The sequence below is a fragment of the Taudactylus pleione genome, unplaced genomic scaffold (assembly GCF_031769625.1).
Source record: "Taudactylus pleione unplaced genomic scaffold, aTauple2 ptg000609l, whole genome shotgun sequence".
Classification (NCBI taxonomy): Eukaryota; Metazoa; Chordata; class Amphibia; order Anura; family Myobatrachidae; genus Taudactylus; species Taudactylus pleione.
Genome location: NW_028285011.1, coordinates 5,327,501 through 5,342,116, shown reverse-complemented (window position 1 = coordinate 5,342,116; position 14,616 = coordinate 5,327,501). Strand labels below are relative to the sequence as shown.

General features: G+C 47.7%; 1 protein-coding gene across 2 annotated transcripts in view; it reads left to right on the top strand.

The window, feature by feature from the left end:
* The window catches only part of MGAT4A (alpha-1,3-mannosyl-glycoprotein 4-beta-N-acetylglucosaminyltransferase A), a 114,082-nt gene that overhangs the window by 37,396 nt on the left and 62,070 nt on the right, over positions 1-14,616 (top strand). For both annotated transcript variants that reach the window (XM_088454113.1, XM_088454114.1), the window contains exon 3: positions 605-772. In XM_088454113.1, coding sequence (XP_088310239.1) covers positions 605-772 — 168 coding nt within the window. The remainder of the gene's footprint in view (positions 1-604; positions 773-14,616) is intronic.

Below are 14,616 nucleotides of genomic sequence, written 5' to 3'. Positions count from 1 at the left end.
GAATATATTTGCTGAAATGGATACTCTGCAAAATAGATTATAGTGTAATAAGAACAAGGCAATGTTCTGCAGACCTGTAGAATTTAGCAATCTAATATCTCTGTTTAGTATTGAAAATTACTAGAAAATGTAAAGTGTAATTCTCTGAAGGAGCGTAATTCTGGATAGACCTTTTCTTGATCCATGTAGTACCTATATGGAAAACAATTATTGTTTATTATCTATATAGAGCATACATTTTACGCTTTACAGAGAATATTTGGTCATTCACATCAGTCCCCTCTCCTCTGGAGCTTACAATCTTTGTTCCCTACCACACAGTCACACATATGCACTAGGGTTAATTTTATTTTCAGAAGCTGATTAACTTACTAGTATGTTTTTGTTTCTCTCCATATGTCTCTTGTGTGTAGGGTATGGAGCGTGGGGTATTCAGTGGGTGTAGGAGCGAGGCTGGCTAACACCTGCAGATCTTTTATAATGAATGAGGAAACTCTCTTCACTTTTTACCAACTTGCTCTGTAGGTTCAATTTGAAAAGTGTAAGGCAAAATACAGTTCTATTCCTTCATTCAATGAGATATTTGTTCTTTCTCCTTCTGCAGAGAAATTGATTGCCTATCAGCGTGAATTCCATGTTCTGAAGGAACGCCTACGTATTGCTGAACATAGAACTCTACAGCGCTCCTCAGAGCTCCATGCTATTCTGGAACAGTTCCGTAGAGCAGTAACTGAAGCGAATGGGAGCAGAGATGCATTAAGTAATTTTTCAGGTAAAAAGTCCTGTCTTACATTTCCACCCACACCATACAGATTAAGGGCCTGATTCAGACCCACTCGCGAGCGGCTGTACGCTCGCAAGTGGGTCGATGGTCTGCACTGAGCATGCGCACGACGGAGGGAGCTCCGTCGTGCGCATGCGCCAGACACGACGAGCGAAGGACTTTCCTTCGCTCGTTGTGTCCGATCAAAGGGGGCGTGCTGTCAATGTTGATTGACAGCACGCCCCCTTTGGTGGGCGTGCCGGGGGCGTGCCTCCCTGACGGGGGCGTTCCCACGGGAACGCCTCCCGTCAGAACCCGGCCCACTGACATCAGTAGTGATGTCAGTGGGAGTGATTTTGGCTCTGATAGAGCCAAAATCACTCCGGAGCTTGCGGTTGAAAACCTCAACCGCAGGCTCCGGCTCGCAATTTCGATGGTCGCGATGGTCACGACCATCGCGGCCATCAAAATGCACGCTCGTATAGCCTGTGGGTGGTGACCCACAGCTATACGAGCGTCCAGGAGGACGCTCCATGAAAAAGGAGCCCGGCCCTCATGCAGAGCGTGCGCTCTGCTCAGAGCGTACGGCTCTGAATGAGGGCCTAAGTTATGTATTTGTAGTAAATTTGCATTGATGAGTGCAGGCTATGTAAATCTGTTTTAAGGATATTTGTGAAACTAGTCCACATGTAGGTGTCAAGAAATGGTTGTAACCCATAGCAACCATTTGGACACTGCCTTTCATTTTCTAGACTCTATTAGAAAACCTGCAGGAACAGATTGCTTGCTCTGGTGAAGACCTCCTTTTCTATAGTCATTGACCTGTGGCAGAGTTTCCATGATGCCAATGATTGTGTATATAAAACAAGCAATCTGCTGTGAATGTGTTACAGCTTTTATTGCAGTAAATCTCTTCTGTTAAGATAGCCTTCTGAAAGGTTTGCCTACCCCTAATAGGTATTAGTAGATCTTATATAAAGCACTTGTATCACTGACTTTTGTTGTTCTCCCATTTTTGACATGTGCTTTTAGAGCAGATAAAATTGATCTCTTACCTCTAGAATATGTAATGCTGGGTACACACTATAAGATTTTGCCCAAAAATGCTAATGACTAGACCAATTCAGACCAACCAAAATGATCTTCAAAATGGCCAATAAACAACGTATACACTACCCTATAATTGTATTGTTACGAATGATCCTTTCAATTCCAAATAATTTCGCCGATATAGGGCCGTATTCAATTAGTTTTCGCCTACATCGTGTATTTTGTCCGTGGAAACTTAACGTGCGTGTCCCCGCTATTCGCCATATTCAATTCCAACAGACGCGAAAACGGCAACACTCGAAGTCAGAACAGGATTAAAGTGGTGTCAGAGTCGGGGAAATCAGTCTGAACCCCCCAAATAGATGCAGAAACATTGGGGATCAATGTAGTAGTGTCCGATTAGCCCTAATTAAACTGTTTTGGGTGCTTAAGTTGGTACAATTGCCTCTAATTAGCGTCTTGGCACAAGTGGTGAAGAATGCCATAAAGCAGTATTTTTTGGAGAAAATAAGTAGTCCTGACAAATTTGGGGTACCTGAAAATGGGTGCAAGCATCATTTTTAATGTCTCTAAAGTGAAGTTTTAATAAAAGTGAAATTCCTCTCACATAAAAGCACCTGCAATCCCAAAAACACTTGACCCCTTCTTAGAGCACCCCCAGAACCTTATTTCGCTAGTTTGCGAAGCTGTCCCCCCACTTTGTGCTTTTTTTGCCCCCGAAATGAAAGTACTTTTTTTTGGGTGTACTTAAGTCCGGATTTTTTTTTTACGCAGTTGTCCTTTGGGAGGCTGTCTCCCAGGGTTCTGAGTGGTTTCCCCACCTGTGCACCCCAAAACAAAAATGTTGCTCTTCTTTTCTCCTGCTATTCAGAAGCGAATCTTTTTCGCCTATTACATTTGCTTTGAATTTCCGCATACGCGAAAAGTGGATGGAATTTTATACGGAGATAAGTTTCTGAAAGGCGAAAAGTCGCAATCAGCGATACTTTCTACTGCTGGGTCCATAGGGCTCCACAGGAGACCTTGCGGGTACCTGTTGATGACGTCAGTCGTCGGGCACCTCAATGGTTAATTTTGCGCTCCCTGGATGCATCGGGCCCCTCTCCTATACCCCGCCCCCTGGCCAATGCACCTCAGTTAGGTAACAAGCCAATGGCCGGAGGAGGAGAAGAGAGAAGAAAGAAATTCTGGAGCACACATTCTCACATTTTACACATTTTAGAAGGAGACGGAAAAACCGGTGACCAGAACTCTCTCCTATACCCCGCCCCCTGGCCAATACACCTCAGTTTCGTAGATGCTTAGCCGGAGTCGGGTCACTTCAAGAGGGGCTGCCTGTCAGCCCCAGAAAAATAGTGTTGCCTGCAAGAGTAGTCAGCATGGGCTGTCCAGCGGAAGCCCATGCTGCCACTCCGACACCCTGCGGCGCCGAGACGCCGACATCATGCTAGGGGTCGTGGCGCGGGTCTGGAGGTTTTGGCTAGCAAAGACCCCCAGACGCCCAGGACTGTGGCCGGACTGCACAGGGTACGTCAGGTAAGCAGCAGGCATCCGTGGTGGGCGCCTGCTGATCTCACAGTACATTTCACTTCCCAGGGATGGGGACCCCCTGGAAGCGGCTGCGTGTGACACCAGGCATGGCATCTGCGTTGCCACTAGACCACCAGGGATAAGGGGCCACAACGTGCAGACGCTGTGGCATCCCAGGGGTTAATAACACGCCAGGGGAGCCGGCCTTCCCTATAAGGCACAGCCGGCCCCTCCCCCGCTGCACTGCGCACCTTTCCACAGCGGTCTGGCAGCACTCCCTTAGGCACGCCCGCTATGAGTCCCCCGGCGGCCATTTTATGGGTTATAGACGCTGGTCTTGCCGGGAGCTGTGGAGCCTGGGTCCCTCTACATACCTCTTCTTCAGTTGGTCGGTGTACGTAGCACTGTTCCTACTAGACTGTAGGTCTGGTAGTTGATTAAAGTGCAAAGTAGTGCAGGTGTTATTCTTGCATTGTATGTGTCTGATGCTAGCTCTATCTGTCTGACTTTCTTTCTCTCACTATGTCAGCCATTTTACTATCCCTGTACTTTCTATTCTCACTAGCCCCAGCAGTGACAGATACTCACAGGGTGTTAATTTACTTCACAGCTCAGGTGTTTATTGATCTGCGGAGTGTGACACATGCATCCATTATGTCTGGAAGTGATTCTGGACAGGCCGATATCCCCCTCACACAGTCCTCCACTAGGTGTTTTGCAGGACCAAAGGATGGGGAGATTATTGTAGGAAGATTGTGTACCCTGTGTGTCAGGAATGCAGGATTACCTGCTTGGCCCAGCTCTTCTCAAGAGCCGCCCTGTGCTTGTTTTGCACAAGCATTAACTACCTTGATGGGTCGGCTTGCTGTACCTCCAGTGGCCCCACAGTTGGGGTACGCTCCGCAGGTTGCTATGCCATCTACTTTACAGGGGACTCCCCGGCAACTGGTTGTGGCTCATAATATGCCTTTACAACCTACCCCCTACCAGGCGTCACCTGAACCTGCTTCGGTTAATACACTCTCCAACACGGTGCAAAACCTGATGGAGATTTTACAGGGCGAGTCTTTCCTGCACTCCAGCTAGGAAGGAGGTGCTGTCTTCTCAGTCCACTTACTATCAAGATGATGTGTCGACTGATTATGGGAAATTCAAGACTTATCTGAATCGGAGCTCCCTTAAAAAGAGGTGGAGCCTAAGTCCAAAATTTATGGACTTGGGCTTCACAGCCAAAATCCAAACATGCTTTCTTTAAGGAAGTTAAAAGTTCAGCAACAGCTTTTCCTCTGTCGGATCAGTTAGTTGAACATTTGCAAGAAGCCTCCAAGCAGGAGATTTCAACCGCAGAAACGGTTGGAGGCCACTTATCCGTTCCAGTAGAAGTATTTCTCTAAATGGGAAGCTCCTCCTCAGGTGGATTCTCATATTACATGCCTTGTAAAAAGTGCGACCCTTCCTATGCCGTCCATGTCATCGTTAAAGGATGTCCATTTATTCCCTCTCTGGGGGGGTCGCTAGGCCAGCTATGGCTGTATGCTGGGTGGCCAGGGCCATGGAACGTTGGGCAAATACGTTGGAAGCGTCCTTGTCTTTGGAAGCTACCAGTGAACAAATTGAACTGGTAGGTTACCTCAGAGACTTGGCTACATATGTGAATGAGGTGGCTTTGGATATTAGTCTCTTAACATCTCGTATTTCATTGGCTGCGGTGTCAGCCAGGCGCTCTCTTTGGTTGTGATCTTGGAGAGCAGATGCTGAGTCCAAGAAAGGGTTAGAGACTTTATCCGTCAATGGCCAGGTCTTGTTTGGGCTAGATTTGGACAATATTGTAGACACCTTGGTGGCTGCAAAGTCTGCCTGTTTACCCTCTGCCCCAATGCCGTCGGGATCTGGAACTCCGTCTTTTCGGACCTTCCGTCCTCAGGGTAAGTCCAAAGTTCAGTCCTTTCCCAGACCGTCAGGAGTTAAGAAGGTCACAAAACCCAAGAAGCAGGCTTGGAGTACCAGGCGTCCAGCTGCCAAGCCCGACGCTAAACCCTCAGCCAGACGGGGCGGGCCTCTCCTTTGGGGACCCCAAGGTGGGAGGCCGACTTCTTCAGTTCCCTCAGTGTTGGTGTCACACCACAACAGACACGTGGGTAAGGGAAGTGGTCTTTCAAGGGTACGCCCTCTCCTTCCGCTACAGACCTCCTCATCAATTCTTTCCTACGGGACTTCAGATGGATCAGGAAAAGGCATTGGAACTTCAGAAAGTTATACGTTCTATGCTCCTGGAGGGTGTTATAGTTCCGTTACCTACTTCCCAGAGAGGAATGGGGTATTATTCCACCCTCTTTTTGGAAACCGAATGGTGCATACAGGCCTATCCTGAATTTCAAGTCCATGAACAAGTTTCTCCGAGTGCCTCGCTTCAATAATGGAAACCCTGTGGTCTATTATACTGGCTATGGAACCTGGGGATTTTATGGTGTCTCTGGACATTCAGGATGCATACCTGCATGTCCCGATAGCTTCGGCTCACCAGAAGTACCTCAGGTTCGCAGTTTTAAAACACCACTTCCAGTTTCAGGCCCTGCCGTTTGGACTGTCCACGGCACCCAGGGTGTTCACCAAACTTATGGCAGTGATGGCGGCCCAACTGCGGCTGCAGGGGATCTGTCTGTTACCTTAGCTGGACGATCTGCTATTGCTAGCCAGGTCTCCGGAATTGTTTCTTCAGCATCTACAGCTGATAATCACAGTGTTACAAAGCCACGCTGGTTGATCAACTGGAAGAAGTTCTCTCTGATGCCCTCACAGAGGATGCTGCATCTTGGGGCATTGTTTGATTCTCAACAACAGAGGATTTTCTTAAGCAGGGACAAAATTTCCACACTGCAGCAGCGGGTTCGCAGCTGCCTGCACAGTTGCCGGGGGTCGATTCACTCAGCAATGCAGTTACTGGGCTCCATGGTGTCGACCTTCGACATGGTGCATTATGGCCAGTTTCATTCCCGGCCTCTACAGACTCTGATCCTTTCCAGATGGGACGGATCTCCACGCCGGATACGAACCCAGACATTGGTACTGTCTCCAGAGGTATGTCTGTCTCTGACTTGGTGGCTTCACACAAGTCACCTTACCAAGGACCCTCCTTTTGGATCCCGTAGTGGGTCCTCCTGACAACGGATGCCTGTCCCCGGGGTTGGGGTGCAGTGACATGTTCACACCTCTTCCAGGGAAGGTGGACAATAGAGGAGTCCGTTCTTCCGATAAACAACGCCACCACAGTGGCCTACATAAACCACCAAGGAGGCACTCGAAGTCAGGCGGCACTAATGAAAGTGTCCAGCATCCTGACTTAGGCGGAGGGCAATCTCCCAGCCATCTTGGCGGTGTTCATTCCGGGAGTGCTCAACTGGGAAGCGGACTTCCTAAGCTGTCACGACATACACCCAGGGGAATGGTCCCTTCACCAGGAAGTATTTCAGCTAGTAGTGAACAAGTGGGGCCTTCCTGGCACAACCACAAGTTGCTAGTGTACGGCTCAAGGACAAGAGATATGGGGTCTCTGCTGGTAGACGCTCTGTCGGTCAGATGGACCTTCCAGTTCACATACTTGTTCCCTCTATTCTCCCTTCTTCCTCGGGTGATTCGAAAGTTCAAGCAAGAAGGAAGGCATGCTGCTGCTGGTGGCTCCAGCGTGGCCCAGATGTCACTGGTACACAGATCTTCTCTCCATAGACACTCCGATGCTGTTGCCTCTACGTCCAGACCTATTGTCCCAAGGTCCTTCCCTCTACCCGGACCTAAGTCGTCTGTCTTTGATGGCGTGGCTCTTGAGGCTGCCCTCTTGAGGTCCAGGGGTTTTTCCAACTCGGTGGTTAACACCATGCTCAGAACTCGAAAGCCTGCTTGTGCGAGAATTTATCACAGAGTGTGGCTCACCTTCTTTGAATGATGTCGCCCCAGAGGTTACGATCCTCAGGTATTTGGAATATCCAGGGTTTTGGCTTTCCTACAGGCAGGCTTAGATCACTGTCTTCGCCTTGCTTCTCTGAAGGTGCAGGTCTCTGCCCTGTCAGTACTGTTTCACCGTAGGATTGCTACTTTTCCTGTTGTGCACACCTTTTATGCAGGGTGTGCTTCGCATCCAGCCTCCCTTTGTCCCACCTGTGGCTCCCTGGGATTTGGCTGTGGTCGTGAGGGCTCTCCAAGGACCGCCATTTGTTGGGGGCTCTTTCTTGTCTCCCTCCCTTTCTGATTTTTCATACGGGCAGGGCGGTGCTTTGGACTCGCCCTGATTTTCTACCTAAGATGGTATCTAGTTTCCACATTGAGGAAATTATAGTGCCGGCCTTTAATTCCCCAGACCTCTCAGCTGGTGAGGCCTCCTTGGATGTGGTACATGCTCTAAGGACCAATCAAGTTTGGAAGTCGGACTCGTTGTTTGTCCTTTATGGTTTCCGTAAGAAGGGATAGCCTGCCACTAAGCAGACTTTGGCAGGCTGGATTCGCTTGGCAATTTCAGAGGCTTACATTCATGAGGGCCTTCCTGTTCCGTCCTCTGTTAAGGCTCATTCTACTCGGTCTGTGGGTCATTCGTTGGCAGCTCGCCGTGGCGCCTCGGCTGTTCAGCTGTGTAAGGCGGTCACATGGGATTCTGTCCATACCTTCTTAAGGTATTATGCATTTTTTTTGCCTCTCAGGATGCTTCCTTCGGGGCGGCGGATTCTCCTTTCTCCACAGGAGCGTCCCCACCCTTAAGGAGACTGCTTTGGGACATCCCCAAGGTCTCCTGTGGAGTCCTATGGACCCTGCAGTAGAAAATAAGAGATATGGTAAGACCTTACCTTTGTTATCTCTATTTCTACGAAGTTCATAGGGATCCACAGGACTCCTGCCTTGTCGCACCTATACTGCAGATGGGCTGGTCACCAGTTTTTCCGTCTCCTTCTAAATGTGAGAATGTGATACTTGTGTGTTCCAGAATTTCTTTTTTCTCTCTTCTCCTCCGGCCATTGGCTTGTTACGTAACTGAGGTGCATTGGCCAGGGAGTGGGGTATAGGAGAGGGGCCCAGTGCATACTAGGAGCGCAAAATTAGCTATTGAGGTGCCCGACGACTGACGTCATCAACCTATGCCCCCAAGGTCTCCTGTGGATCCCTATGGAGTTCATAGAAATAAAGATCATAAAGATAAGGTTTTACCATATCTCTCATTTTTTCGCAAATCTCAGCTTTTGGTGTCTAATTGCATACGGCCCATAGTTTCTCTGTACACACTGTCAGCTATTGCGCTGTCAGGCTGGAAAATGCTAATAAAGGGCTTGACTTTTTACGTTACAAAATTTCTCAATGCTGGTGTGAACGAGGGATGCTAGAGGGTCCTGGTGAGGCTAATGACCGCAATACTTGGGCACAGGTGAAATGAAGGATGCTACAGGTGCATGGTGAAGCTGATGACATCAATACTTGGGCACAGGTGAAAAGATGGGATGCTAGAGGGGCCTGGTTATGCATTTGATAGCAATACTTGGCCAAAGGTGAGTTCACATACTTTGAGTGATGTAGATGGCACGTTATCACTCCTGCAAGGACTACATCTGGGATTGACCACATGCCGCTTTTCGTCTGGCGTGGAACTACACATACTAGCATGCCCTGCCATGGTACATGTTGCTGAGATGTATAGTTCCACTGCAAATTGGGTGCCTCTAAACTATTGGTGTACATTGGGAAGAGGTCCTTACACACAACACTTTCTGGCCGATACCAGTACGGCGTGAACAACATAGCGTGTGCATCACACGCTATATCAGGAGCCAATCCGAAGGATTTTAGACCAACTGTCATGCCCTGATGCTTTGTACACTATACACAATTATCGGCTCTATCTGACAGATATAGTTATGTCAGGCTGAGAATCGCATAGTGTGTACCCAGCTTTACGCTCAAAAGATAAGGCTCCAGTAATCCTCAAAAGTTATTGGTAGATAAAACTTTAGGAACATGTATAGGTACAGATTCTTTTCCTGCAGAAATGGCCATTCTGAGAATCCATAACTACCTGGAATAGCAACTAACATTACCTATTTGGGCTGATTCTGAGATGGGACCAAAGCAAAACAACTTTGCACCTGGACAGTCTGTTTTAATGTAAGGGGTGCAAATAAATGTATTTTTGTTTTACATTCTCTGCTACTTAAAGAATATGAAATGTATTGGGTATAATTTTATTTTCTCAGAGATTATCATATTTGGTATGTTTAATAAATGTAAAAGTCACTCCTTTTACTCCGACGTGAATGCCTATCAACCCGGGATTTTTGTCAGTGTTAATGGATCCAACTCGGGTAGCTTGTAGGGTTGACCACGGGTCGTTCTCGTGTCACCTTGCAGTGTAAACGGTGCGATCCGTTTCACGATGACCCGGATCATGCCACATGCTGACAGATTGGCTGGCTTCAGTGGCGTTTGGAGATGACATCATCTCCAACGTTCACTGCTGCCCTACCAGCGCTCCCAGCCCCTGGAGGCAACGGAGAGTGAGGTAAGAGGGAGGGAAAGAAGCGCTGCTTACCTGAGCCCGAAGAGCCGGGGTCACTGCAGACCCGGAATGGTGCCCGGGTCGGCACCTTAGTGTAAAAGGGGTCTTCCCCAGGTCTGACCCGGGTTGGAAACTTATTCAAAGTCCCAAAACTTTGGTATAAAAGAGGTATTATTCAGTCAGCAATTACAGATTTTTACTAAAGCGTTTTTCATTTTTTGTTACAAAGGGAGCGACAAGTTGCTGAAGAACAATTATCCCCATTATACAATAGAGTTAATATGCCTATAGTCGTTTAATAAAATAATTGCCCCTTTGTGCAGTGGTGTCTCATCAGGCTAATTTTCTGAGCTATCACTATAAGCCGTTTCTGAATCCTGAATCTAGACAAGCTTGTCAGTCAGTATTTCCAAACCTAGATCAGTTACTATAACATGCTCCAGAAGATGGAAGAATGAAGCAGGCAAGTGGTGTTCTAGGCTGTGCTAACACATTGCAGGAGGCATATGACTGGCGCATTCCCAGAGCTATAGTTAATCATTTGGTGGTTCTAGAATCTGGATTTTAAAGGGCAATAATAATAAATGCAAAAGATTCCCAGGTTTGCATTTAATATTATTGCTCCTAAATCCTGCCGACAGAAACGCAGGCGCGTTGGTTTTGAAATGATGTTGCTTGGTAAATATACCCCCAGACTGCATTCTGAACCATTCACCTGAAACTTCTGTATTCTGCAACATTTGAAATGATATTTCCAGCATCCTCAATCCTGTGTTGCTTATTTTGTTACAAAGTATAATCCGGTAGTGATGCTTTCATGCATGCATGTCTTCATTTGAATTTGCTTGAATTCATTATTTCGTTCATTCTTTCCATCTGTTAATAAATTCTGTAATGTTCCCTTTTCCTATAGCTGCGCAGATGCAGTTACATTCTCAGCAACTGATTTCATCTGCATTTGTTTTATAGACTAACGGAAGGAAAATTTTAATAATAAACCCAAATCAAATTATACATGTATTCTGGTTTGACGACTATACAGGGTGCATTTCTCGTCGTACAATGTTTTCTCATTTTATCAATGACTTATATTGCTTTTGTACTACTCGTTTATCTGTTTTACTTCTGTTTGTGGGAGAGAAATTTTCATTAAGATGCCTCCTTTCTTCAGAGACAATACTGAGATGCAGCCGCTGTTTGCCTGCAGACTCTACAGTGTTATACTGGCTAAAGATTGTGCATCTCTGCAGATGTCACATTATGTACAGGCCAGTGACTTTGTTGTGACACAGGAGGAAATCCCTCTAGGCATAAATGGTCCATTCTTGAATTCTTATTCTAGGCTTTTCACTGACCTGAAAAGAGGTTTACCATGCTATTATATATTACAGGTTGAGTCTCCCATATCCAAATATTCCGAAATACGGAATATTCCGAAATACGGAATAATTTTGTCATGACTGAGATAATGAAACCTTTGATTTTTGAAGGCTCAATGTACACAAACTTTGTCTAAGGCACAAATTATTAAAAATATTGTATAAAATTACCTTCAGGCTGTGTGTATAAGGTGTATATGATACATAAATGAATTTCATTTCTGTACACAAACTTTGCTTGAGCCACAAAATTATTGAAAATATTGTATAAAATGACCTGCAGGCTGTGTGTATAAGGTGTATATAACACATAAATGCATTCTGTGTGTATACTGGGGTCCCATTCCCAAGATATTTCATTATGATATGCAAATATTCCAAAATACGGAATATTCCGTTATCCAAAATACCCCTGGTCCCAAGCATTTTGGATATGGGAGACTCAACCTGTACATTATTGTTTATGTGCTTAATTGTAATTATTAGTATATTTAGTAATCACTAGGGATGAGCGGGTTCGGTTCCCTGAGAACCGAACCCACCCGAACTTCGGGGATCCGGGGCGATCCGAGCCCAAGCTCGGATCTCCCTGTCTGCCCCGGATCCCTCTCCCGAGGCAAAACCTCGAGATCTGCTGTCGGATCTCGAGGTTTTGCCTCGAGCGGCCATTTAAAAAAAAATGCCTTTGCCTTTAATGGGCAAAGTGCTGATTGGCTGACAGAGCCGTCTGTCACGGCTCTCAGCCAATCAGCATTATGGTGCTCATTTGCATGTAGCACGGACTCGTGAGATCCGTGCTACATGCATCTGTGTGATTGACAGTGACACAGAGCACAGATGGGTCAGTGAGACCCGTCTGTGCTGCTGTGTATTTCAATGACACAGATGCACGCACGGACCAGGAGATCCGTGCTACTTGCATCTGTGTCATTGACACAGAGCACTAACGGGTCCGTGAGACCCGTCTGTGCTGCTGTGGTAAATAAAAAAAAAAAAAACCTGTGTAAAAAGAGAAAAAAATGGCGTCCTCCCCCCCAAAAAAAGAGCAACCAGCCCCGGGCATTAGTGACCCAGTGCTGGGTGTGCTTAAATACAGGGGACAAACGACATAGGGGTCCCCTGTACTTAAACACAACCAGCACCGGGCTAGTCAGAACCAGAGCTGGTTGCCAAAATACGGGGGACAAACGACGTAGGGGTCCCCCGTATTCTGCGCAACCAGCTCTGGGCTCTGATCCGGTCCTGGTTCTGGAAATACAGGGGAAAAAAATTAGTAGGGTTCCCCTGTATGTTCCAGAACCAGCACTGGACTTTTTCTAGCGGGGGGCTGATGCCACAGCCAGGGGAGCCCTTTCACCGGGCCCCCCAGCCGCAGCATCAGCCCTGACCGCTAGTCAGCCCAGGCCGGGGATCCCTGGAGAGCTGGGGACCCCCCCAATAAAGGGGTCACCCTCTCCAGGGCACCCCAGGCCCAGGCTGATAGCCCGGGGCTATCCCCGCCACCCCTGGTGGCGGTGGGTGGCGGGTTGATTGTGTGGTGTGGTGTAAATAAAGAATATCAAACATTGTCTTTACAAGTAGAACTGCAAGTCCCAGCAAGCCTGCCCCGCATGCTGGTACTTGGAGAACCACAAGTACCAGCATGCAGGGCATTAAGGGCCCACTAGTACCTGTAGTTCACCTGTAAAAAAATGTTTAAAAAAAACACAGGACACACACACCGTGACAGTATAAGTTTATTAAACATACATACACACACACACACACACACACACATGTACACATACTCACCTATGTAACCCTGTAGCATCGGTCCACTTGTCCGGTAAAGTATCCATAGGGGACCTGTGAAAAAAAACATACTCACCATCTCCTATGCGAGGTTCTGTCCTCTTCGTTCCAAAGTAGGCATCCCCGGACTTGGCAAAAAAAAAAAAACGAAAACGCGATCCACGAACTTAGTACCGTTCTATAGAACGGTACTTCCCGAATGAGAGCTTAGCGGCGGGGTATCACCATGGAAACCCCGCTGCTAAGCGTTCATTGGCTGAGAGAGGCCATCTCCCGTCTCTCTCAGCCAATGAACGGCTCCCTCCATTGTAGTCAATGCTGGGAGCCGCAAGGTTATTAAAGTTTACCCTGCGGTTCCCACCATTGACTACAATGGAGGGAGCCGTTCATTGGCTGAGAGACGGGAGATGACCTCTCTCAGCCAATGAACGCTTAGCAGCGGGGTTTCCATGGTGATACCCCGCCGCTAAGCTCTCATTCGGGAAGTACCGTTCTATAGAACGGTACTAAGTTCGTGGATCGCGTTTTCGTTTTTTTTTTTTGCCAAGTCCGGGGGTTGCCTATTTGGAACGAAGAGGACAGAACCTCGCATAGGAGATGGTGAGTATGTTTTTTTTCACAGGTCCCCTAGGGATACTTTACCGGACAAGTGGACCGATGCTACAGGTTACATAGGTGAGTATGTGTACATGTGTGTGTGTGTGTGTATGTATGTTTAATAAACTTATACTGTCACGGTGTGTGTGTCCTGTGTTTTTTTAAACATTTTTTTTACAGGTGAACTACAGGTACTAGTGGGCCCTTAATGCCCTGCATGCTGGTACTTGTGGTTCTCCAAGTACCAGCATGCGGGGCAGGCTAGCTGGGACTTGCAGTTCTACTTGTAAAGACAATGTTTGATATTCTTTATTTACACCACACCACACAATCAACCCGCCACCCACCGCCACCAGGGGTGGCGGGGATAGCCCCGGGCTATCAGCCTGGGCCTGGGGTGCCCTGGAGAGGGTGACCCCTTTATTGGGGGGGTCCCCAGCTCTCCAGGGATCCCCGGCCTGGGCTGACTAGCGGTCAGGGTTGATGCTGCGGCTGGGGGGCCCGGTGAAAGGGCTCCCCTGGCTGTGGCATCAGCCCCCCGCTAGAAAAAGTCCAGTGCTGGTTCTGGAACATACAGGGGAACCCTACTCATTTTTTGTCCCCTATATTTCCAGAACCAGGACCGGATCAGAGCCCAGAGCTGGTTGCGCAGAATACAGGGGACCCCTACGTCGTTTGTCCCCCGTATTTTGGCAACCAGCGCTGGTTCTGACTAGCCCGGTGCTGGTTGTGCTTAAGTACAGGGGACCCCTACGTCGTTTGTCCCCTGTATTTAAGCACACCCAGCACTGGGTTACTAATGCCCGGGGCTGGTTGCTCTTTTTTGGGGGGGTGCACGCCATTTTTTTCTTTTTTTACACAGGTTTTTTTTTTTTTTTTTACCACAGCAGCACAGACGGGTCTCACGGACCTGTCATTGCTCTGTGCCAATCACACAGATGCATGTAGCACGGATCTCCCGGGTTCGTGCTACATGC